Source organism: Stegodyphus dumicola, chromosome 2, assembly GCF_044657685.1.
Source record: "Stegodyphus dumicola isolate Sdum_Otavi_A_Nest chromosome 2, ASM4465768v1".
Taxonomy (NCBI): Eukaryota; Metazoa; Arthropoda; class Arachnida; order Araneae; family Eresidae; genus Stegodyphus; species Stegodyphus dumicola.
In genome coordinates this window covers 110,779,892-110,806,737 of record NC_140769.1, presented here as the reverse complement: position 1 = coordinate 110,806,737, position 26,846 = coordinate 110,779,892, and the positions used below count along the sequence as shown (strand labels likewise).

Below are 26,846 nucleotides of genomic sequence, written 5' to 3'. Positions count from 1 at the left end.
ACTACGAGATGCGAGAATTCTTCTGAAGCGCAGGAAAATCAAAAATGACCAATTTAATAGTCATTAATTTTAGCTTTTGACAAATATCATTATAAGCGATGTGTGTGAAATAAAACCTTCACGCAATTTTCCCAATAAAATATTTGCACTGTCATTTTACTTTTTAATGAAACTCTTACAAAATAAATGTGTTTATTATCGCCAAAGTGAGCTCGAGGGACGACATTTGTTAGATTTATTTGTTTAAATATAGAGAATTTCTTTACATCATTTAGAATGACAGAATGTAAACAGTTAATGAAGAGTAAAATAAATAATTATTCTTCCTCCGGTTCTTTGGGAGCTTCCGTTAACTCTTCCCCCTCGGTTACTTCCGGTTGCTGCGTCACCTTAGCCACACACCTTTCATTTATCTTCACTGTTCCGAACTGAAAGCAGAGTTAAACAATGGATCACAACACAACATTCAATATTTGCATAAAAATTTTAAAATTTCCAACGTAACTCCTTAAAATGATGCTAGATGTAAAATAGTAAACTAAATTTTAAGTGCGAAAGTTTGAGTTTGGAAGTGATAATAAGTCTTTCCAAATTTTTTATAAGCCTTTAAAAGATGTGACAATTTCTTAAAGTTTTACCGTATTTACTTCCGTATTTTCGTTATTTTTTTTTTTTTTCTAATTTTATCTCTTAAAAATCAAGAGAAAATTACGGGCTGTATTCCTTTTCTGAAGAGAAAAAAAATTTTCATGAAGAGCATAGGAATCAAAAATAAATATAAATATATGTATTATTACCGTATTCTATATTTTAAAGCTATTAATTTGAATAATAATTTTTTGCTCTTACAATATACTCTCCTTTCCGCATATATATTTTATGTCATTACCGAAGATAAAAATTTCTAAATCAGATGCTGAAAATGTTAAGGGAGAAAATACGTAAAGGATATACGTGAGAGTAAATACTGCATTGACAATTAAGCTTAATTTAAACACTGTCTTCTTTTCCCTTTCATTCATGTCACTTACGTTCGCTCATATCATATTATGCAAATTAAAACAGGTGCAAAAGAGTTAACAAACTAGCGAAAGTTAACTGCAATTCATGCATTTTTTAATAAGAAGCCGTTTTGCTGTTTGTGATTTTTAATAAGAAGCCGTTTTGCTGTTAGCGAGGATCCAGTTATCAGCATAGGAAAGCGCTTAATATTGGTAGGAACCCAAGTCCTCTGACAGTGTAACTTGGTAAGTGCCCTCTTTTGTAGTGATAAAGTGAGATAAAAGCAGGTGTATTATTTTATAACAAAGTGACTGGTTTTGAATTTTTATAACTGTGTGTATCAAAGCAGATCGCCTAATTGTTACCAGCTACTCATTATCAATAATCGATCTTATAGTTTTTCAAATTTCCATTTTAGTCCTAAAGCCGAAACCTCGTGGACATATAAGTATTATATATAAGAGGTACCCTTATGTGAATAAATGCACTTTTAAGAACAGTCTAAATTATTTGATGTTAAGTTGCGCTCTCTATCTTGCTTTTTATCATCTATGCCAACTGCAGATTTTGCTGCTGTACGAGACATAAATCCTTACTTAGAAAATGAATCTTTTACTAGAAAAGTTGCATTGTAATTTATTCAGATACATTTACAACCTAAAACTTTCCCTAGAAATGAGTTTTCTTGTGTAGTTAATGTAATCTTTCAAACGTGCATGAAAATCTCGCCTAATATAATGCAACATATCAGATGCATTGTGTTAGGCGATGCTTCAGCAGGATGGTGTTAAATTCAACTTCTGCAAAAGCTAAGCACACAAAAACAGAGAAAATACTCACGAATGGTATATCTTTTATTCTGGACGGTTCGCAATCGTAGCCAGCAACGCAAGGGCAGTGACCAATGTACTCTTCACCTCGGGTCTTTATGACGTCGTCTTCGTGACTGCATTTTTCGCCTGCAAAAATAAGTTTTTCTTGTTAACAATGGTACCGCTATCCATTATTGATGATGATATTGTCGCATACCGATTTTCTGAAGCTTTCTTAAATAATTAGACAAGCTGAACAGGAAAAACTTAAAATCTTATTGAAAGAAATAAAGAAAAAAAGAGAAACAAAAAGGACATAGCAAAATTCTTAACACTCTAAGAATATCACAGATCATCATAATCGTTCGAATAAAGGTACAAAACAGTCATAACCGAGCAGAAAATCAACGGTATAAATACACCAAGAGTCCCAAGCTGACTGACTACACTCGTGTGCAAAATTAAGACAATTTGTGAATTATGTCAATTTTTACAAAATGTATTGAACCAAAACTATGTCGTCGAAGAATTATGCAAGTATTCATATTCGAACACGTAAGCGTACACGTGCGTGTCTGCGAAGCTATGATTATGAAGCAAGGCTATAATCGCTCGAAGGGTTTTCAGCGATTTGTGTTCTCGTACTCCTTCACGGTATTCGCCGTGTTTCTTGCAAGAGTTGGGTAACTTTTATACGATATCAGGTAAAATTATAAGGTATTTCTCCCGCCTTCTTAGCGTGCCTTCGTGGTGTAGTGGTCTGCACGCTGGGTGCTTATTTCAGAGGTCCGTGGTTCGATTCCCGGCGAGGGCGTTGCTCATTTTTCACTTCTTCCTGTTTCAAAAAATACCTAATGTCTCTACCAAATGAGTAGCCGCAAACATATGAATGACGAAATCACATGTAGAATTGTCGGTAGATTGGAGGCAGGACAATCACAAGCGCAGGTGGCTAAAGAGGTGTGTGTAACCCCCTGTGTCCTCTACAGTTTGCGAAAACAGTTTCAGGACACTGGATCCATATCGAGAAGACCTGAGCAAGGTCGATCCATAACATCGTTATTTGGGCACTTTCAGCGTGACGACACAGGTCTATTACAGCTTCAGAGCTCTCACGTGAGCTATATGCTGCCCCTGGAAACCCAATTTCACGATCTGCAGTTGTTCGAAGTATTCATGAGATAGGGCTGTATGAGAGAAATGAAGAACGGATTCTTTACGCTTACACTATTTGAAAAAGACAATGGGTTGAGTGCAAAGAAAGAAACAGTAACTTATGCATACCAGCACTGTACCCAAAAAATGTTTTGCTGTTCATAATATAAACTGAATTATACATAATGATAAATCTTTACATATTTATAAATTTATCAGTATACTGATAAATATACATATATTTTATTCAGCAGAAAATGAATATATATATACAAAATTCTAAATATAATATAATTTTGGATAATACATTGAGTTGAAATGTATATACTAATTAGAGAATAACATATTAAATTTAAAGATATGCAAATAATAGAAAGAAAGTTGAAAGCCAACGAATAAAATGATCTGTGTCAGCGAAATAATCTATACTTATTTGCGTAAAATTTGAAGCAAAGCTTGAAATTTCTATAATGTATAATTATATAATGCAGTATGTATTATGTATAATATGTATATCGTATGCTATATAATACATTGAGATACCAATAAATGCAGGGTTCTTGGTTGTGATCGGCAACACTGAGGTACCCTCTAGTGGGAGAAAGGCAAGGAGGTTAGAATAGTCTATTCTAACCTTCTATAGGAGGTCTATTCTAACCTCCTTGGAGAAAGGTGAGAAGATGAGCACCCTGTGAGGTGGATTTCTCGCACGGTCTGTTGCTGTGAGGAGGGGGGAGCTCTCTGTGCCTCGTGGTGGATGCTGCTCTAGTACAATATCGCGACGGAGCAATACCTGTAAATCTTGATCCTCTGTCGACTTTATTCTGTCCCTTTCCATACGACTGGACATGGAAGGTATAGTTTGTTTTGTACCGTTAGAAAATGATCAGCCGTTTAATTCAGGCATCTATTGTTGTACCTTTCGTTTTTTAACTTGTCGCGAACGAGGTAAGAGTTTCGCCTAATAATTATTTATGCCACCTGCAGCGGGTAAAGCAAAGTGTAATCATCAAACAGTGTGCACAGGTAAACAGATCTAATGCCGTTCTTCAACAGAATAGCACTAAATCCCATACCGTAAGTATGATTCAACAAAAACTTAATGGTCTGAAACTTTTGCTCATCCTCCTGAAGCCCTTATCCGCATCCACTTATTTCCTGTTCAAGTAAATGTAACATTTCCTTGCAGCAAAACTTCCACAATAACCAGGATATCAAAAACAGCAAATTAAAAATAATCCTTCAAAAACGAGATTCAAATGTTTCCTGGAAAAAATTTAGAGCTTTATAAGAAGTGCTCGAACCACTATTGTGATAAAAAAATATTGGGAATAATTCTTTTAAAATATGAACGTGTAAGAAATCGTTTTCAAAATTTGTCGAGAAATTGCAAATTGTTACGACTTCTGTCTATATCTGGCAACAATCCGGTTTTTTTATTTTATTTTTTATTTTATTTTATTTTATTTTATTTTATTATTTCTTTTTGTCGTTTGCGAATAAATTTATTTCAATGAATAAAGAATTTTTCCCTTGGCAATTTCCAAAAAGGAGAAATGTAATTCTCCTTTTTGGAAACGAGCTTTAAATTTCTACAATTAAACTCCCGCAGCAAATTTGTTGCAAAATACCTTTGAGAATCACAGCTTGATCGAACATACGAGTTTTTGAGTGATACAAGTTGCTTGAGGAAGCCAGAGAATACGTCGAATATGAACCATGCTCTGGTAGGGAGTCCATTTCCTTTAATAAGCAACACGTGTTCAAGTCAGAAATCTGGCGCTAAACGATCGTTGTTTGACAGTTACTGGTACTATCGAGCAAGTTCCTTCAGGCAGTTTGAAAGATCATTTGGATTTGTGGAGGGTCGCTACGCATGTTATTCTAAAAAACTCTGAATTTTTTCCCAAATGATAGTGTATTCATGTGACCATCATATGTCTTTAGAAACAAAACTTACTTAAACTTAATTACTTAACTTGTCTTAATTACTTAAACATGTTAAAGCTAATGAAAGAAGTTGGAGCCAAGCTTCTAATACAAAAAGAGCTCAATAATCAAGTGAATGGAGCTCAAAATAGGAAACAAGTCAGAAAATATCATGTCAAAAATCAAATATTGCTGTCCGCTCGATTGTCGTGGTATTATCATAAATTTCACCCAAATGGTTAAATTCCGTAAAGAATTTAGCCATTTGGGTGGCTATCTTTACGGAATCTTTACGGAATTTAGCCAAATTTACCATTTTAATTTGCTGTTTTTGATATCCTGGTTATTGTGGAAGTTTTGTTTTCCATTAAGTTTATTTGTCCAAATGGCGAAGTCCATTAAGTTTTAAGTTATATTTGACTGTTTTGCTGTGTTTCCTCGACGCAGCTTGTAGAATTATTGCAAGATAAGTCATAGATATTTCCACTGTGATAAAGAGCCTGGTCACAATGTTATCGCCATTCAGTAACTATTAGCCAAAATTTCAAAAAATATCATTCCGCAAGCTCTGTAGTTATCCAATATGGAACTGTGTAAATTTTATTTCTTTCCACGGTTAAAATTCCTGTTTCGTATCTATTGATGCAACAAAAGAAAATTTGTTGGGAACCTTAAAGAAATTTCTCGAAAGCAATAAGGAAATACATATATTTGGAGAGTTGAGAAAAGCGATGACAGTCGCATTGTATTTGTGCAGATTCTTTGAAAAGTATGCAATAAGTATTGAAACATAAATTGAAATCTTGTGTTTTAAGGAATCACTTCCGATACGCTTTAATCACAGTAACTCAAGAATCATCATGGTTGCAGAAGATATCTATTGAGGGAGAATGATAATAACCAGGGAAAAATAAGATTGCATGCTTTATAGTGTTCACTTCTATTACACGGAAAACGAATTTGATTAGTTGCAACAATTTTCTTTTGCAAAAATATGAGCATCTCAAATCATGTTATAAAGATACATTTAATCTCAAAAAACGATCAAACCTTTATCTGAGAGCTTTTTGCATCTGCTGCTCATAATGCCAGGGGTTACACAGCATTCACCTTCATCGCAGTCGCTGAAACCCTTGCATCTCTTGCCTACTTTAGCATCTACCACCTAAAAACAGAGTAAAAAATGTTTCAGATTTGCAGCATAATAAATAGTTACAGTGATATCAAGCTATAGCAACACAGGATAGCTCATTATGGAGTAACAGCGACGTAAAATTTAAGCAGGCAGCATCATCGAAATCTACTGAGTGCAGAAAAACAGCGTTATTTGATGCAGATTTTATAACAGAAATAATTTTGGTTATTCAACATTATCGCTTTCTCCAACTAAATTAAGTAAAAACATCGCAAGCAGAAGACAAGATCAAAGAATTTTGTAGAACTTAAACCTTATCTAACAACGACGCTATCTATAATGAAAGGTTAGGTTATAAGGTATTTCTCCCACCTTCTTAGCGTGCCTTCGTGGTGTAGTGGTTCTGCACGCTGGGCTGGTATTCCAGAGGTCAGTGGTTCGATTCCCGGCGAAAGCGATTGCTCATTTTTCATCTCTTCTGCTTCCAAAAAATCCTAATGTTTCTACAAGGTTAGGTTATTTGAATATCACAAAGCCACGAGGATATCTGCGTAAGAGGAGGGATGCCTTCGTGGAAGACTTTCTAAGGGAAACTGGCTCGTATTCACGTTACACATGGGGAAAACCACGAAAACCAATCATGTAGCCTGGTATGGAACCCAAACCATGGCGAACTACCAGTATTTAGCAATCTTAACCTTTTGGGAGCCCTATAATGAAAAAGAAAAAAATAAAGGAATCAAGGCAAATGGTCCCATTTAGGAATGGATGATGGAATCAGATCAAGGACTTTCTAATCTGTAAATGGGTCGGTGAATGTTTCGGTTTGTGTCGGTTTGTAGATGAGTAGTCGTCATGATAAGCCCATGACATGAATACGTTTTACTTTTCTAACCATGTTTTTTGCTTACTCCCTCTTTTAAAAAAGTTTTTAGTTTCTTGCAAACATTTAAATCACCATTTTGGAGATTTCTTCTTTACTATCTCCAATCTGTTTCGTCAATGATACCAAACTAGCAAACTAGGGGTCCTCTTTTAATTTAACGTTTTCGCTACTGATATTCATTTCGAAATTTGTAGTTGGTTAAAAAGTTCTCTATTTTTTCTTGAAAGTGTTGTATTTCTACTTTTTCTATTTCATTTTTTCAATTTAATCTTGCATTTTGTGAAAATGTGTATGTACTTTAAGTCTTAACACTGTAATTTTTTCATATGAGGTATTAGTACATGTCTCTAATGGATTCATTCTGGAAACAATGAGTAAGTTTTGTGTTATTTCAATTCTCCTTTCAATTAAAGTATCAATTTCAATTCTAATTTCAATTAAAAGAGTTTAAGTAATTTCAATTGCTTTATTGGACTAAGAATTTTTACATCCGCTGCGTCGGGGAGGTTCTCAGAATTTTTTGGTGAACTGTTATAATTTAATTCTGTGAAATGGTTCAACAGCTAATTTTCGATAAGAGATTAGTGGAATTCGATAAGAGAAGTCACGTATAGTGGTTTTCAAATGGAAGAGGGATACAATGGAATCTGATGTATCCTCTTCTTGATAACGTTATATCAGATTTGACTGGGTTGTTCTTCTTTTGTATTTTTTCTGGATTTTGTACTTATTGACGTTTTAGTGTTTCACATTTCTTGAATTCTTATTTTACATATTTATAAAGTATTTTGAAATTTAATGGTATCGAATTTTACTGCTTTTGGGTCTTTGTGAAATTGGTTCTAAATTTCTTACTTTTTGTCTATACTGATTAATTTTCAGCAGCATATTGAGCGGAAATACTTGAAATAATTTAATTTTGAAATAAAACATTTTGTGTTACTATATATATATATATAATTAATATATTGATTAATTTTTTCTTATTATAATAATTAATAGTCTTAATTGAATTTCTGTTCCTTGAAGATGATATATGAAAAAGTTTTCTAATAATAAATTATATATATATATACACACACACTTTACCTCCAAAAATACTGAATGTTCAAAATTGAACCTTTTTGCAAAACAAAGTTCTCGGATTACAGATATCTTTCCTGCCGGATTTCAGAATTTTTACACGTGTAGGGAGTTTATTTTATCACTAATAATAATAATTTGAACCGCTTAATAGCTTCAAACATCCTTATTTCCAGTTCTTCCGCTGGCGTGTACTTGCCATGACTTAATTTTAACATTAAACAGTATTAAAAAAGTACACTGCTCCAAAAAAAAAAAAAAAAAAAAAAGAGGACAGTGCTATATTTTCCGTTTTACTAGGCCGATTGACAAAATTCAAACTGCGTTTTTCATGTCTCGAAAGCGCGACTTAGGATATATATTAGATTTATATATAGCACTATTCTAACATTGGTATTTTGACACAAAATCGGACTTTTTCTGAAATAACATACCACTTTTTTTTCCATATTTCGATTCTACGACTCAAATTATGCCAGAATACCAAGTTTTGTAAAAATCGTACGAGTAGTTTTTAAAATATTAGCTCTCAAAATTTTAGCTCCTCAATGTTAATTGAATTTGGCAAATACTTATTAATATCTTTTTTTTTATTAAACTTTTTTGATTTTTTCTCTCACATTTCGAAATTTAGGTTCGTTCCAAATAAAATTTACCCATTTTTTGTGTTTTATTTTTTTAATTTCTATTTTTAAATAATTTTTATAAATTTTTCGAAAAACATTTTGAATTATAACCTATAAAATTTTTACCATCATCTTAAAGTAAGTGTATTTTTAAGCATATCCAAAAAATTAGACTTTTTTATTCAAAATTTTCTAAGATATACACGAATTTACATATTTTCGCGTTTTGAAATTTGGCATCTTTTTTTTAAGCGATAATAACGCCAAATGTTGTCTATGGATTTTTGTTACAGTGAATTGCCACAGCTATTTTTAACCTTAAATTTCAAGTAAAATTTTACGGAGAATTAATTATATGACAGGTTTTCCTTCAATGATGCGTAATAAATATTTATTAATTCTATATGAAAAGCTATTTTTTTTAATTATAGATGATATTATTCAAATTTTTAACTATTTTTTTAAATTTTTCTCTATCTATCTTTTTTTTTTTTTTTTAAATAAGAGTAAATTTTTACCTTCAGCGTTTTATCGTCTGCTACTTTATTTTGTTTAAATCGAATTGTCTAAAACTGAGAATTTTCGTTTGATGTTTATTTGAATTTTATGACATTAACTGCATAATTTTATTTCTAAACAAATTGTTGCTTTTGAAGTGGCTGAAAGAGCGGCTGATACTATCATCCATATTTTTAAAGCACAGTATATTTTTATAGAAACATAAGATTTAGAATAATCATTTTTATAAAAGTCAAATTATGATATAAACATACAACCCTCTAGAGACTGAATTAATGGAAGTTCAATGGTTATGTACAGTGTCTCAAAAAAGTGATGGGACGACACTTATGCTTTACAAAAGGAAACTGTAGTAAAATAAATCTAAAAAACAATAAAAAATTTTTGTGGGTGTGTTTCATACTTAAATTTAGCAACAATTATTACATAACATACATTTTCTCAAAATATTAAAATATTAATTTAATAAAAATGCAATTGTTTAGAACGGAGCAAAAATGGCACACATAAGTGATGGGACACTTACTTTTCCATCAAATATTTATCCGAAAATTTTACTTTTTAAAAGGTATAATATTTTGTTGGATTTCCTTTTCCTTTTAAAACATGATTTAATCTTCTTGGGATGGATTCCACTAATTTTTTTGTGATTTCTGGAGTGATTTTACCCCATTCTTCTTGAAGCACCGATTTTAATTGTTGTTTTGAAGAAATGGTGTGTTTGCGAATTCTTGATTCCAATTCTCGCCAAATATTCTCTATGGGATTTAAGTCTGGAGATTGTGGTGGTGTTTTTATTATTTCAGGACAGTTATACAGCAGCCAGAGTCTAACGTTCAAAGCAGTGTGCTTAGGGTCATTGTCCTGGTAGAATTTAAAATTGTTATGAAAGTTCAATTTTCGTGCTGAAGATTTCAAATTTTGATTTAAAATGTCAATATACTTGTACTGATCTATTATACTGTCAATAAAAACAAGATTACCAACTCCAGCGGACGACATACACCCCCATACCATAACTCCTCCTCCACCATGTTTTACTGTTGGCATAAAGTTCTGTTTGCGAAATTCTTCCCTGGGTTTTCTCCACACCAAGATTCTACCGTCAGAACCAAATATATTAAATTTACTCTCATCAGCAAATATAACTTCATTCCAGTAATCAGAATTCTTATTTATGCTGTATTTTGCGAAAGCCAGTCTGAGTTTTCTATTCTTTTCACTTACGAAGAATTTTTTCCTGGCTGCTCTACCGTGATATCCAGCAAATCGAATTACTTTTATAATATTCTCAGGATTAACAATTACTCCATATAAAGCTTGTAAATCAGCAGCAATTTTAGGAGCACTCATTCTTGGATTTTTTTTAATATTTCGAACGATAATTCGCTTTATTCCATTGGATAGTTTTGATGGTCGGCCAGGTCTTCTTTTATCCTGTATCATATAATTCTTTTTATATCGTTTAATGATATTGAAAACTGTTGAAGGACTCAAGTTAACTGTTTCAGCTGTTTCTCTAATAGATTTTCCACGTTCAATATGCAAATTAATAACTAATTTTCGAATTTCAGGCAAAGTTTCTTTTCGTTTAGCATTCATGGCTGCACAGAGCTAAAAAACACAAAACTTCCAAAACAAACTGGAGAGAAATACTGCAGACGATTTTATAAATTATTGCCAATTGCTTTTGAGTAAAAATAAGTACCCCAAAAGATATTTTTATTGCTCACTTCAGACGATTTTTGTTGCATAGTACGTAGTGTGCCATCACTTATGTGAGCCATTTTTTGCTCCGTTCTAAACAATTGTATTTTTATTAAATTAATATTTTAATATTTTGAAAAAATGTATGTTATGTAATAATATTTACTAAATTTAAGTATGAAACACACCCACAAAAAATTTTTTACATGTTTTTTTAATTTATTTTATTACAGTTTCTTTTTGTAAAGCACAATTGTCCCATCACTTTTTTGAGACACTGTAGAAATGATCTGCGGCTACTTAATGGCTGGATAAGTTAGCAGATTCTGTGGACAAGTAAGAATAATTATATAAACGACACCCAACATTCTGGATTCAATTAACAACGAGGATACGATGTTTATTAAATGAATTTATGAAGTTTTAAAACATAAAAAATCAACTCATTTTTTATCCTAAAATGTATTTTTGTGCGTAGCGTATTTTCATTATATCCTTAAAATTCTAATTTAGAATGTAATTGTGAAGAACTGAATCCTATTCATCAGTAATATAATAAGTAATTATTACGGTTATTAATAAATCCTTCTTATAAAGGAATTGCAAATATTTCAAAAAACTTTCTGTCTGAATGCAAATTTTTTTAATTTTATATTAATCAAAATTGCACACGATATTATTTATTTGCACTTCAATTCTTACCGTCAGTTCTAGTAGAAGTTACAAATCAATTATATTTAATTATGGATTGGATCCGATTGGATTGGATTATTTAATTATGGCAAAGAACACGAGGGCTATCTGCCTAAAGGGAGGGATGCCTTCGTGGAGAACTTTCCAAGGGAAACTGGCTCGTATACACGTTACACATGGGGAAAACCACGAAAACACCCATGCGGCCATGCCCGTTCGTGGGATTCGAACCTCGGACCAAACTACCAGTGTTCAACGTCTTTAGCGCTCGGCTGCTGGTGGGCTATTTAATTAAGGAATGACCATCTAAGTTTAGAAACTGGTGAGGCTCCAATTAAATCTCCAATTTAATATTTTATTTGTAAATATTTAAAATATTGTTGTATTCTTAGACACAAAAAGCAGAATTTAAGTTTTCTTAACTCGTTAGTAAATTACCAAGCTGTAGTGCAAATGAATATTCAATTTCTTTTGCAATAATTGTATTCACTTAATATTCTTGGAATATGAGCTAAAGAAGGAACGTTCTCGGAAGATTAAAGAAGTGTTTAAATCCAGTGATATTAGGTTTGTCTTACAAGCTCAGGATCAAAACGATTCTGCAATAGCCCGAGTAGTTGACTTGTAAATGGCTGTGAATTAAGCAGACGACTTTTAATCTTACGTTTTCAGTCAGAAAACGTATTCCAAATGTTTTGTATTGCATGAAAATGCGTCTTTTCGTTATTCAATAACCAGTCGGAGAACCGCTTGTGTTCCGTATGTGTACTCAATCGTCCTGCATGTTCTTCAAATTTGTCTTCTTGTGATTTTTTTTCTTTCGCAAAAACTAAAATTGCCTCTCAAAGGAAAGTTTTTTGACAATGAAGAGACAAAAGGAGTACGACATCTACTTTTAGCGGCATGTCAAAAACAGATCTCTACAAGCCTTCTCTTCCATTACATGTTGTGCAGTCAGACAAAAAGTTGCATCAGCGTAAATTCTATAATCTATTTTTATTACTCTGTGATTACTTTATTAACATACAGTGAATATATACTAAATCTTTTACTCCAGCTTAAGTAATTCGGAATTTTTGACGGAATTGTTGTCGGAAATAGGACTTAGAAGATAAGTCAAATTAAATATTTCGATAACCCAATAAATTCAAGGTCGAAGTTTCAATATTTTATTTTCGGAGGGAGGGGAAATTTTTTTCAGTTTTGGTCCATTATCCTAAGTATATTTGCTTCGATTCTTTATTTTTCCATAAGAGCGAAAAATTTACGCATAGTATACATATAACGAATAGCTTCAAATTAAAATTTAATAATGTACAGAGTGGTTATAATTAAAGTTCCACATTGAAACGGTCATAAAAGGAAAACTACTGGATCAAATGTTATCAAACTTGGTAATCGTGTAAAGGAGGTCATGGGAATTTATTTTCTGCGAAAAAAAGGAAGTTCGAAACCTCACCACCAGAGGGCATATGGCGCTGTATGCAATATTGATAAACGAAATATGGGTCGGAATCTAACTTAACTTTTGTTACACGGGTTTAATATGTTGTATACCCTTAAGAAACTTTGAAGTAAGCAAATTACCATTTAAAAGTGTTAAATTCGATAAAAGTAGAGTGCGCCATCCGCGTAAGTGAGAAATTCGTCCGTGAAAAGCACGAATTAGCGATTAGAAAATGTGAGATCGCAAATCACTCGCACAAGTGCGTACAATCTTGAAATCGTTTTCTTACAGATCTCTAATTTGTAATTTTTGAAGCCTGAGTTCGGCCCTAAAACATGAAGATACTGTTTCAAAACGCTTTTAATCGATTTGGGCCAAAGAAATCCTTCATGTTATCTATCTAGTTCCATTGCATTCTCCTACTGCATTCGATTGCATAGCAGTCATTCCACACCGTTTAGTGTAGAATGACAGCTAGTTTTATAACTGAACCATTTTTCTTTGAAGAGCAGTCGACAGCTGGACCACTGTGACTGCAGCTCACTTAGAGTCAATGTTAAAATGTTTCGTGATATATGAATTGCAGTAACGTGGCATTTTAGATACTACGATTTTTATGAAGGGCTGGGCCCCACCTCACGTGTGTCGCACAGTTACTTAGGCAACATTTCACGAATGAACGTCTTAGCCGACACTTCCCCTCTTCTCACCAGACCTCAACCTCTGTGACTTTTGGCTATGGGGTTATCTCAAAAGCACTGTTTTTGGTGATAATCTAAACAATTTGGCAGAAATGAAAAATGTGATACACTGACATGTCCGTAACATTCCTCCTGATATGCTAAGAGCTGCTGTTGAGAATGCAGTAACAGGATTTAACTTGCTTTCGGAAAATGATGGACGCTACATTGAACATGCTTTGTAACACGTTTCGGAAAATATTAAACACATTTTAAACAGATGTTTTCGTATCTTATTTCATTTAACAGTATTGTGTACAGCACCATTTTTCCCCTGGTGATGAGGTTTTGAACTCTTTTTTTTTTTCGCGGAAAATAAATTCCCATAACCTCCTTTACACGATTACCAAGTTTGATAACATTTGCTCCGGTAGTTTTCCTTTTATGACCATTTCAAATTGAAACTTTAATTATAACCACCATGTAAATTAAACTTTAAAAGTTTGACAGTTTGGTTCAAGTCCCAGCTTTAAAAATATATATATAAATAAAATCTTTTATATTAATCCTCTTAGAATGAATGTTTTAAGAAGCTATTTTTTCTCTCGCGTTATAGATTGTATAAAAACACATGATCTTTAATATGATTTAGATTGTTTCACTCAATATAAGAATCGGGTCACTCGGTGGTACAGAATAAACCCTGCTGGACTGTTTTATTTCTTTGTCATTTAGCAAAAATCTTTTAATTAAAATATTTATCCTTTGGACTTCGCTTTAAACTTTAGTTAAAATGACTAGAAAATGAAAAGCTGTCTTCAGCTGAAACGCAATTCATGTAATTGATATTTTAAAAAATTGACAAGAATGCAAAATTTATGGAAGTCTAGCAATCGAAAAATCTTAATTTTCTTGTGTGAGCATTGGAAATAACTGTAGAAGGAAAGAAGAAAATTAGGGAGAAAAGTAAGCAAACATTTGCAGAGAAATTTGGCTGTCAGACATACCAAGATGTTTCAAAATGTTGGACGCTTTTGAATATACTTTCAGAATACTTCAAAGAATTTAGGCGTTCAAAGAAAAAACACTTGGACGTGTACACCAGCAAATACCATCAACTGAGCTTGTGTTAGCAGAAAAGACAAAAACGATATCATTGCAGATTAAAATGAAGAGCGACTGGTTTTAGAGTGTATGGTTGTATAAATTTAAATTACGTTATAGAACATCATATCGTATCATAAATGGAGAATCCCAGAATTTTCTCAGTCGAATTATTAAGATTCAGGAGTTTATCCAGTATTGTATGTGGATGTCACCTAAAGGCGTTTTTTCCCCTCCTGATGAAACAGCGCCCGAGCGGTAAAGTCACTGCACACTGGTAGTTCGGTCCGAGGTTCGAATCCCGCGAACGGGCTGGCTGCATGGGCGTTTTCGTGGTTTTCCCCATGTGTAACGTGTATGCGAGCCAGTTTCCCTTAGAAAGTCCTCCACGAAGGCATCCCTCCCCTTAGGCAGATAGCCCTAGTGTGCTTTGTCATAATTAAATAAACCAAAACCTCTTGATGAAACCAGTCTTTCCTTTCATCTCATACCTTCAAAATGTTTAGCCTCTAAAGATTGATAAAGGCTCTGACCAAATACTTCGTGAAGAACTTTCTAATGGAAACCAGCTGTCATACACGGTACACATGAGAAAATCCACGAAAACGCCCATGTACCCAGCCCGTTTACCGGGATTCGAACCCCGGAGTGAACTACCAGTGTTCAGCGACTTTACCGCTCGGCCGTTTATGGGCCTTTATGAAATGGAAGGCGATAACTTTATTTAAAATGATCGTCAGAAATATTAAGATATTTCGAAAAGTTGGATGCTTTTTAATATACTTGCAGAATGCCTAAAGAAGAAGAGCAAGAATAAAGTAGAATGCCTGAAGAAAAAGAGAAGAAAAAATTAAATTTTTGCGTAAAATTTAGTATTAGAAATTTTTTTAATTTAAAACCTTTTAATCTTATGATATTTGATTCTTGCGATTTCAAAAATAAAATATTTGACTGAAATATGAATAACATTTTAAGAAACCAAATGTAGGATAAAATTGTGTAAAGCAATGGGCACAATGATAAAACTGTTTAAATCAGTGTATGCAAGTCATCCTAAGTTAAAATGTCGGTTATACATCTCTCTTATTTATATATATCTCTTCTGAACGGAACATTGAAAGGCGTGTTAACTGTGCTTTACTGTACTTTCTCTTTTAATATATGCAGTTTTCAAACGCATCGTAGTCTCGGTTACAAAGTATTCTTCCGAAAGAAACGCAATTCAAATAAATAAAATCAAATTCTGGAAAATTTATATTAATAAATATATTTAAAATGCTCAGTTCGAAGGAATAAATAGAAAATTTTAAAACAATTATCTGAAGAGACAATGCAACACAAACAATTAAAATAAAAGTATAAAAATTAAAAAATTATCTAAAATAATAACCATGACAAAAAATATATATAAAGAAAACTATCTGAAAAAAAATAAACGCTGCACCTTTATTTACTCAGTTCGAATAGGTAAATAGAAATTTTTAAAACATTTATTCGAAAAAAAAAAAAAAAAAAAAAAAAAACATGCAACTTAAGCAATTAAAATGAAATTCGAAAAAGAAAAAAATACTTAAAATAATAAGTTATAATTAAAAATATAATATAAAGAATATTATTTGGAAAAAAGGAACGATGGTGACTTTTTTTTCCCTCTTACGGGAAAGGAAACTAGGTTGCCATATATTAAGAAGTTCGCCAAATGAACTATTCTTGGCGCAAACTGAAAAAAAAATGGGCCAACATAAATTTGTGAATTTCTCCGTAAATTTCGCTCCAAATTTTACAAAATTTCATATTTAGGCGTAATTTGAGTTGTAGAATCGAAATATGTAAAAACAGTGGTATGTTATTTCAGAAAAAGTCCGATTTTGTGTCAAAATACCTATGTTAGAATAGTGCTATATATAAATCTAATATATATCCTAAGTCACGCTTTCGAGACATGAAGAACGCAATTTTAATTTTGTCAATCGGCCCAGTAGAACGGGAGATATAGAACTGTCCCTTTTTTTTTTTTTTTTTTTTTTTTTTTTTTTTTTTTTTTTTAAGCAGTGTACATAAAAATCCCGATGCTTATAAAACTGAATTCGTTTTCGAGTTAAGTTTCAGGTTTAAACATTCAAGATATAGATGACGTTGAAGATAGTTAGAAATAGTAGACATTATTTTTGTTTAAGAAGGGAATGGAAATATTTACAATCATTTTCTCTACGTTTAAGATCTTTTTATATATTTTAACTTTTTGAAATTTTAGTGATAAATTTTTCCTTTAGGTGATATCTAAAGTTTTCAGTCTACGATCCCCCTTCCCCGTCTACTAAAAGGATACACAGAGGCTGTTTACACATATATGTAACGATTTTGTTTTCTCCATAAATTTAAATATTAATTTTAAAATACAAACGTGACAGACACCCAATTGGAATAAAGTTTAGTTATCGTCTGCAGCATTAAAAGAGTTCTTTTCTTTAAAATGTCGCTGAAAAATAAACAATAAATCAATTTGGCTGTCCGAATAGAAATACTCTTATTTAATTATTAAAAAAGATTTGAAAATCATGGTTTGGGTATTTCTACACGTAAAATAAGTAAAAAATTAATATGAAAGGAAAGAAGCCTCAAAGTTGCTATCTGACTGCGGAAAAGGGCAAAAAATGCATACCCAACAAATGTACGTGCAGTAATAAAATAAAAAAACATGATGTTCATCGCTTAACGCCGAAACATGCTTCTCAGCGTAAGACTGTGTGCAAATTGCTGTATGAAAATTATTTGGCAGGTGAGAAATGGAACTATATAGTTACAATTGATGAGGCTTGGTTATACTTATCTGATTGCAAGAGAAAAAGATCGATTTACTACCGAAAAAGACTTAATATGTTGGTTCAAAGAAAACAAGGAAAGTTTTTCTAAAGATTTTGTGGTTATTACTGAATTCCCTTAGAACGAAAAACTTAAAATCAGGAAAGTCGAAAAAAGTATCAAAATTAATTCGGATTACTGTCATAAATATGTTTTAAACTATTTACTATTAACTAGATATTATTTTTAAAGAAGAAATTCCATCTCTTCATCCTAACAATCTTCATTGTGTTAAGTTACATCAGGATAAGGATCCAAGCCCTACCTCTAAATCTACCGCTCTATTTTATGAAAAAATGAGTAATGAAACCATAATTAAAGCTATTACCCTTAAATACATTCCACTCAAGTCCCCCGATGGATCTAGACGCTGGAAGATTGTGAAGGGGGAGTGGAATAAAATCAAACTTGGTGCTTTCATCTTGGAAATCAAGATGTAATATGATATTTCAACAAAAGGGCTATTAGAGTGAACATATTAGAAAATAAAATTCAAAGGTTTTGTTTATGTATAAATCTTTGCAAAATCATTATAAAATTGTGTGAACACATTCTGTATTTCCAACAAAATAGTGTAGAATATTTTTGTAGCTGTATTCCTTCAAAATGTATGCAGCTTTTCTCAATTACTACCTCAATCAATAGTTTAATCTTGCTTAATTTTAAAGTTGGAGTATTTATTTTACGTTCATTAAAGAAACATTCATTGAAAAAGTACTTTTTACGTGTATTAGCTTCTTTTTATCTCGTCAAAAATTCTCAACGATGAATCCCATTCACCTGATATTAAATTTTCAACCAACTATACTAAAAATACTTATCTTACCAGAAAAACAAAGAGCAGAGTAGCTATCACGAAGCACTTCATGGTGAAACGTCTTGATATCTTCGGATGTAATTGCTGCAGAAAGATCGACCCTTTTAAAAGCTCATTTTTATTTTTTCCTGTATTTGTATTGTATCTCAAGCCCTTTCTACCTCATGCGTGAGAAATCAAACAGCTTTGTTCATGAGAAATTGAACAGCTGGCATGCTAATTTCAATCTCGTATCACCCATGTGTCAGACAAAATAAAAAATTTAAAAAAAAAAAAAAAAGGATTATCAAGTCAAATAAAGATATAGAAGGATAAAATAAAGAAAATAAAAAGATAAAATTATTTCTTGTATATTCATTTTACAGTGTTCCTTTTAACGCTCTAACACCTAGTTCGCAATTATTATAGTGTAATGTAATATTAAAGGTAGTATTATGTTTACAGGCTCCAATGACTGCAATACGAACATCTAGTTTTAACTTCAGCTGTTAGTACAGTAGTTACTTGTGTTCGGCAGTAGTCTTCAAATTTTGTCGACTCACGGAAGCCTTAGAACTAGTTTTTCAGGGAAAACTCATCACACTGTTAGAAAAATGTATCTTAAAATAATATTTAAATTGGATCAATATGTTCTAGGTACTGTATATCACGTCGATTTAAGAAAAATACTGCATTTTGTCTGTAAAACAAATTTTAGCATAAAATTAATGTTGCTTACTCATTAATAGCTTTAACTCGTGCTCCCGGTGTCACCTACCATAGCATTATATTTAGTGACAGCGGTATGCTTGCATTGTTTACAGAAACTATCCAAGTCCGGCTTTATTGATGTTATCTGCATTCCTTTTCACATTCTGCATTTAATTTGTTCCTATAGTTTGGTTTTGTTGCAATATACATCGAGAGAGATTTTTCACTTAAATACGCTGTTCTGAATGGCATTAAAATGTTTGTAGTTTGAAAAATTTCTAGGCATTCTGCATGAATCTACAGCCAAAACTTTAGGAGCAGCTCTTGCATAAATTTAGATTTTTAATGTGGAATCAGTTATATATTGATAAGCTATTACCTTTTCTTTCAGTGGCAAGCCTTCTGATTTATCGTAGTAAACGTATCGTATCGTATCACATTTTTGAGGCAATTTCATGTTACATTATACCAGAGGTATACAATTTCACCCATAATTTCACTAAAATTATTTACATGTATACAAAATTCGTAACATTGCCCCTTTCCAAGGACTAATTCCAAGAACAATCCCTAGATAGGACGACATAACTCAGGAAAATTAATGCAGTGTTAAAATAATAATTTCAATAATTAACTGCCAGCAAATCAATTACTAGATCAATAAATAAATACAGGAATTTTAAAATTATGTATACATAGGACCATGGCTTTAGTATGCTATTATATACACTATGGGGACTATGGTACTATGCATAAGTAAGGGACTAACCTATCGTAATGAACAACTTTAGGTTAAAATTTGATGACTTGCGAATCCAAACTACGACGATCGGCCTGTTTAAGACTATGTAAGGACTGTCCCGGGTTGACAATAGTTTAAGAGAGAGTCCTTTCTGTCGAATCGTATTCCATAACCACACCTTGTCACTTTACCTGAATCGATGTCCTGCAGCTCTCGTGTAGGATCAGGTCTGAATCTTTTCCGAAGCCAAGTTGACTCGCTGTCGTGCAAAACTGTGCAGCACTTCAAACCGCGCCAGGAGATTTTGAATGAACTCCCCAAGCGCTGAAGGTACATCCAGAGGGCGACCAAATAACATATTACAATACAGAAGAAGGTCACGATCGAGAATATCTAGGATGGCGAATAACCGGTAGCCTAGTGAACAGCACTGCGTTAGGCCAGTATGACTAGAGGTAATTTTGGTCCCCGGCTTATTACGTACGGTTCAATTAATTAATTAAATTAAAAATTCTTTCCTTAATAGGAAAGTCACTGAAGAGGACCTGGAATTTATTGGAAATTGACTTGACTTTCCAAGACCTGGAAATCGAATGCTGTATCTTAGCTCTGCTACCGAAACAACCTCTTATCACAGATAGGATACGCTTTATAAATTAATCAATGACAACGAGTATGTATTGTTAGCCATTAGCAGTTTGTTGCAGAGGTACCAGGATATCAAAGTGATACGATCAAAAGACTCTCCTGTAAAGTTGCAGTTTCACTAGGCTGCGTGTTTCGATCCTTTCTGAGTCCCATTAGCATCTAAAAGTTAGCACCACTTTTGTAGGTCATCCCTTGCACTACTCCAGTATAAGCGCCCTTGAACTCTATGGCAAAGTCTTCATTATTTCGAAGTGGTCTCCTGTTGATTTTCTATGTTATTCTTTAAGGACGTCCGGGATCTTGGAAGTATTAGCTGCTATTGGAGTGCCTTCCCATCAACTGATTCGAACTTCTGAAGAAGACGCCGTTTTGAATATGGAGTGAGTCCCAGAGAGCCTAATATTGTTTTGTCATAGGACTGTAGATGAAAATGTGCTGCTAGGTAGGTTTCCAGTTTGAAGACTCCATTAAGTTAATTATGGGTTTAATGCCAAAGTCTTCCAACTGATCTTTCCTGATTTCTTCGTTACTCCATGGGTCTCGATCAACCGATGTTGGAGTTGTAGCTTGTCGTGCGCCGGATTAAGACGCTCGTATTTCGCTTCGACCCTGCAACAATATCGGCAGCTTTCTGGGCAGTCTTTTAGACAAGGCTTCCGCGTTTTCGTGTGATGATCCTTTTCGATGACTGATAGCTACGTTCTCCGAGGCAGAATGCAGTTCGTTATTTTTTAAAGGCTAAGGCAAAATTGTATTTTCTTAGAAAGTCTAATCTGAGTACGCAGGGATTTTTATAACATTTTCCACATGTGCCGTGTGATGGTAGGTGGCACTCCCAAACGTGATTTTTTTTTAACGTTTAACTCTCCGTCGATGTCGATTTTATCACCTGAAAATAGCTATTTACAAATACCTACGTTTTACCTATACCTTCTCAACCTTCTCTACAGCTATCCACATATGATGATAAGACATGCTCTCAAGTATGCAAGACTCAATTCTCTGCAGCGGCAAATGCAAATGAATGGGTATTCGAAACTAAGGACTGTCATCTTGTTTTTTCTCTGAGAGCAGACGCAGTGGATATCCTTCAAACTCTGCCCGAAAACCAGAGGCTAATCCGAAAACCAGAAGCTTGGAGTCACGCTTTGGCGAGAAATGACGAGATTCAGGCTTCACCTGAAATCTCGTCAAAAAATGCCCACTGAAACACTCCAGTAGCTCGTCGCGGATATTGAAAGACTCTTTTATCCCGTCTTTTCGGACATACCAACAGAAACAAGAGATATTCGGTCCCTTCAATACCTCATCGATGGTTTTTCGGGATATTGAGATATAGAAAGCCCTGCGAATGATGAATGTCAATGATCTAAAAGGCACTTTAGTGTACGCCGTGAAATTCGAGGCAGCCCAGCGAACAATCCACAGAGACCGCCATCCAGTCACAGCGGCTGAAATCCAAGAGCAAGTGGATCAAGTGATTGTTGGTTTAGACGATTTAACCAGGCAATTCGACGCCCTAAAGCAGAATAAGAGTAACTACAAACCGATCCTAAAATACTGGAACTTTAGGATGAACGTGGTGAAGGCCATTTACGAAGAAACTGGAGAATATTAATCGCTAAGGATAAGATCGCTACCCAGTAAGGAGGTAGGAAAAAAATTAGTGGCCGTCAGACACTGAGAATCAGAGAAACGCTCTGGATAAAGCTTCAAAGTCTAGCCTCTGGGTTTCGAGGAGAGTTTGAAGGATACCGACTGCGTCTGCTCTCAGAGATGCCGTTCCGAAATAATATTGATTTTAAATGGACAGCTTAGCATTAAAAAATAAGATAATTTAGGACCGTTTCATAATTTGTAAATTAACGGGAAATATATTAACTAAATTTCATTTTAAATAATGCGATTTTAGATTATTTAATGCTTTTTCCTGTAGCTTTCTTTAGCATATCAGACTCATAAATGTGAGCACATCTTATATGCAAACCCCTTCAGTCTTTAGAAGGTAAAATTGTTTTATATGTGACGACATCTTATATTTGAAGCAATACGGTATTTTATTGCGTATCTTTGCAACAGAAATTTGCTTCCAATACCTTAAAACACCTCAGCCATTTTAATTCAAAATGCTGATCATTAAGTGAGCTAAGGTTTAAATCAACAAAAATGTCCGAAACCATACGATGGGGCAATTTATTACATGTTACGTACAACTTGCCGGGAGATTCTTTTTCATGTAGTTAGACTTTCTTGTTTAAATGTTAACATGCAAATTACTTTTTTCGATTTAGTTCCCCCCCCCCTCCTCTCAAAATATAAAAATCGATTTTTAACTCTCAAGGATTAGACCTTTCCGTAAAGCTTCATCTCGGAAGCGGTGTAACAGAAACCGACGCAAAATGGAATTTGCCTTCTTAACCGACACATCCGAAACAGAAGAATTGGGAAAAAATATCAAGAGATGCATAGCAAGAAACGAGAACAGAAGGAAAATATAAAGAGATAGATGAGATAAAATGGGTGAAGAAGAGAATTTTGAACTTAGTTGCAGATTATGAATGAAAAAAACAAATCTGATGAAGAAGAGCGGATGCAATGCTTAATTTGCAATATGTAGGCACACGTTAAATGTATGAGAGGAAGCAATATATCATTTGTTTGTAGTAACTGAAATTCTGATGAATATTGACTTTCATGCTGGTTGGTTAAATAATTTTATCTTTGTTTTTCTCTAGACCTCTCATTCAGTGTCATATCAACTATTAGTAAACACCAAATGTTATTCAAATACGGTCTTTATTATTGTTAATATTTGCCCCAGGTCTGTTACAATATGCCTCAAGTCTGGAGCAAATTCTAAAAGATAAATAGTTTTGCTAAAACATTTTTTTGTGTTAAAATCAACAAAACTGCCGAACGTTCGTTTTGAAAATATTATGAAGGGATAATTATACTATACAAAACAGTAACTATAATCAAGGAATAATAAATGTATTCATGAATATAACCATTTTTTCCAAAAAATTGTTACGAATAGTCACTAGCTCCCCTATTGATGTATGATCTAAATTTAAAAATTATTTGCTATATGATAGACATGTAATTTAACATAAAAAATTCTTAATGATAATTTTTCATTTGATAAATATTGTTGCCTGCGTACAGATTCGTAATAGATTGAATGCACATAGAACCGATGGTAACTTGATAAAATTCATTTTGCCAAAAGAAAGACTTCAGAGTTCTGGAACTTTTCCCAGAAATAATCGTACGGTGTTCCCAATATCACAGAGTAAAATCAGTTAGTTATACATCAAACTACCAAGAATGTTAAACACAATGCAAAGCGCATCTAAAAGGCAAAACTCTCGCGGATATATGAGTACTTCGAAGTCTGTCTAAACTACAAACAATGAGGGCTCAAACAACTAATTTTGTATAAGATTGTAGGTTCTATGTCTATAACCTAAGGTCTAATTCTTAATAGGCCTATCATAACTGCTCTGCTAAAAATTGTTTCAAGTGCTTATCTGAAATCTATATGTAAATTAGATTGTAGTCTTTTTAATCTTACAATTTTTATATTCTTTGAGATTTTTAATATTTTTTAACTTTCTGATATTTTAATGCAAGCTTTAGAAGATATTATACTGTAATTTTACGTTTTCAGACTGGACTTTTTTTCTTTTATTTAATTTCTCATTGATTTAGAAACCTGATATCGTCATCTCTTTAACAAACAATGAAGCATTAAATCTTGAGATTTAAAAACCCAATCATTATTATCAAATGCCTGAAAGAGAAAAAAAACACTGAATAGTCTTTAAAAGTCTGCAGGAACTCGGTAAATTACGTTCGTGGTACTGAAATATTATATTACTTTTTTATACGAAGAGCGATATTCTGCAATTATTAGTTTATTAAATTTGTCTATTATATTTTCTTTACAAATATATTTGTATGACGAAAAAAGAGAGTTCGATACAAGGAATTCAAAAATTAATTTCACACTTTGACCCAAGAAAAAAGAGAGTTCGATACAAGGAATTCAAAAATTAATTTCACACTTTGACCCAAACAATGAAACGGTAAGCAAAATCAAATTAAATAAAACCGTGGTAAAGTTACTCTCTGAAGTGTAATAAATCCTTTATCCTCACACCTGTATCCTCAAATATAAAGGAACAGAAGTTTGATTCCCAGTGTGTTTACTTACTGGTTTATGTTATAATGATTATCTTAATAAAGAAGAAACTTAATTCATTCCCCCATTTTACTTTTTTCCACAGCTGGCCTTATTGCTAATATATGATAATGATTTCTGTCATAAAATACACTTAAAGGAATTAAGCATGCTGACTAAAAAGAGTTTTTAATAAAATCTACGAAATGAAACAAAATGTTCTTCTTAACGAATTTATTCCAATGTTACTGCTGCCATCTATCTACTGTAATGTAAACTAAATAATGCAGTTTAACTACGAACTGAGACTCTTGCATAAAACCATATCTGTTGCTATTCATAAATGAAAAAATAATATTGTTTTACTCCTAAATAGTTTTAATTGTTGCTTCAATTAAGCAACTTTTCCCAGCGTCATTTTTTGTTTTCTTCTTGCTCTCATCCCTAATTTTTAAGAAAAATGAATGGAGGGGTAATAATAGTTTTTTAATTAAAGATAATTAAAATCTGGACCTTTTTTTTTAACTCGTAAACATGAATTTAAGCCTGATTCTTATGGAATAAAGGTTTAGCAGTCTTGAAAAGTTTATTAAAACACATGCAGTATCCCTCCCCCTCTGAGCTGCATAAGTAATGCATTTTTAAATCTTTTAATAACTTAAATTTGTAATCTGCTTAAGTGTGATTTCTTAAGAAACTAATATTGCTTATTAATACCGAGGGTGTTTACACATTTTTAGAACATTTCAGGGCTGTTTAATTAAAGTTTAAAATGTTAAGAGTATTTTCTTTAATTGTTCGAAATGACAAACTTTTCTTTTTTGGACTATGACTCCGTACCTCGATTTCCATGACAGATGGGGTTTTTGTAAAATTTCCAAAAGCATTGATTACTACTTCCAGAGTTCATCTGTGGTGGGTTTGCGGTTACAAAGCTCTTTTCTAGAGACCAAAGGCATAATAAGTGGGGACTTTGCAGAAATACATTGAAAAGTTATACAGTCAAAAGTCTTTAATCCGGACTCGTCGGGACTTCGGCGATTCCGGATTATAGATCATCAGTTTAAATCTGGTAAGATGGCATGCAGAAATTATAAAATTAAAAATATGAAACCGTAATTTATAAAATAACGAGCAATTATGATCTAAAGGGTATCAAAATTTACCAAAAAAGAAGCCTAATATTTATTTGTTTACTTTATTAAACATTTCTTTCAACGCGCGGATGCGTAAAGCATACCTTACGCATAGCCGAAATTAGAAAATTGCAACCAGAAAACTATTTGATTTGTATTCGTGGTATTTATAATGACGAGGAATTTGATTTAAATCATATCAAAGAAGGAGTATATCGAAATTAAATACTACATTTAGTAAGGAATTATAAGCCGAATAAAATAAAAAAATCTGCTCTGAAGATAACGATAGTGTTGACAAATCAACTTCCAGTTCATTGCGCGCCGGGACGTCTTCCCCCCCCCCGCGCAGAGCAGCGTGAAATTGATAAACAGATTTCGAAACGGTTAGATAAACAAAGAATATGCCTTTATCCATTTTTTGTAGCAATTCGTTTTTTGTTTGATGGACATCGAAACATACTTTCGTTTTCTAGATCCTTTGGAGCTCCAGCATCAGAAATTCTATTTGACATAATCAAAAGTTCAAGCTTACTTTTAGAAAATTGCTCTTACAGTCTGCAAAAAATAATAAGCCGGATCCAATTCGAAGATTAAGGAACAACGCAATCATCAACATTAACTGAAATAGATAATTAGATAATTTTAGCTTATACCGTCCGTTATACATTAAACGCGCACGCGAAAACGTATTCTGCACTTGCGCAGACGCATATGCGCAGTCGTAAATGTCTTGGGCGCACGAGTAAAACGCATATCCGCATGCGTCAATGCGGCGCATGCGCAGAAAGATTTTAGCTTTGAGGTCCGGATTATAGATCATTCCGGATTATGGGTGTCCGAATTAACGACTTTTGACTGTATATGCAATACCTGTAGTCTTCATTTATTCAAGGAATGCTGTGGTACTTCTCAAAGTATGACTTGTTCCTTTGTCTTGAAGAAGTTTGCTCTTTCAAAGTCATCAAGATAAAGAAATGGAATGCATTT

The 26,846-nt window shown here is 33.0% G+C and overlaps 1 protein-coding gene across 1 annotated transcript; it reads right to left on the bottom strand.

The window, feature by feature from the left end:
- Window positions 1–221: 221 nt before the first annotated feature.
- Window positions 222–18,622, bottom strand: LOC118183104 (uncharacterized). Its single transcript, XM_035352534.2, has 4 exons — window positions 18,467–18,622; window positions 5,949–6,063; window positions 1,843–1,961; window positions 222–428 (listed from the first exon to the last, which is right to left on the bottom strand). Exons 1-4 carry the CDS (start codon window positions 18,506–18,508, stop codon window positions 318–320), a joined length of 387 nt encoding a protein of 128 aa, XP_035208425.1. The 5' UTR covers window positions 18,509–18,622; the 3' UTR covers window positions 222–317.
- Window positions 18,623–26,846: the final 8,224 nt, after the last annotated feature.

Coding starts and splice junctions, on each gene's coding strand:
- LOC118183104 (XM_035352534.2), bottom strand. CDS start 18,508: ATGAAGTGCTTCGTGATAGCTACTCTGCTCTTTGTTTTTCTG. Junction 6,064..18,466: donor CTCTGCTCTTTGTTTTTCTG/GTAAGATAAGTA, acceptor CTCTGTTTTTAG/GTGGTAGATGCTAAAGTAGG. Junction 1,962..5,948: donor CAAAAAGCTCTCAGATAAAG/GTTTGATCGTTT, acceptor TTATTTTTGCAG/GCGAAAAATGCAGTCACGAA.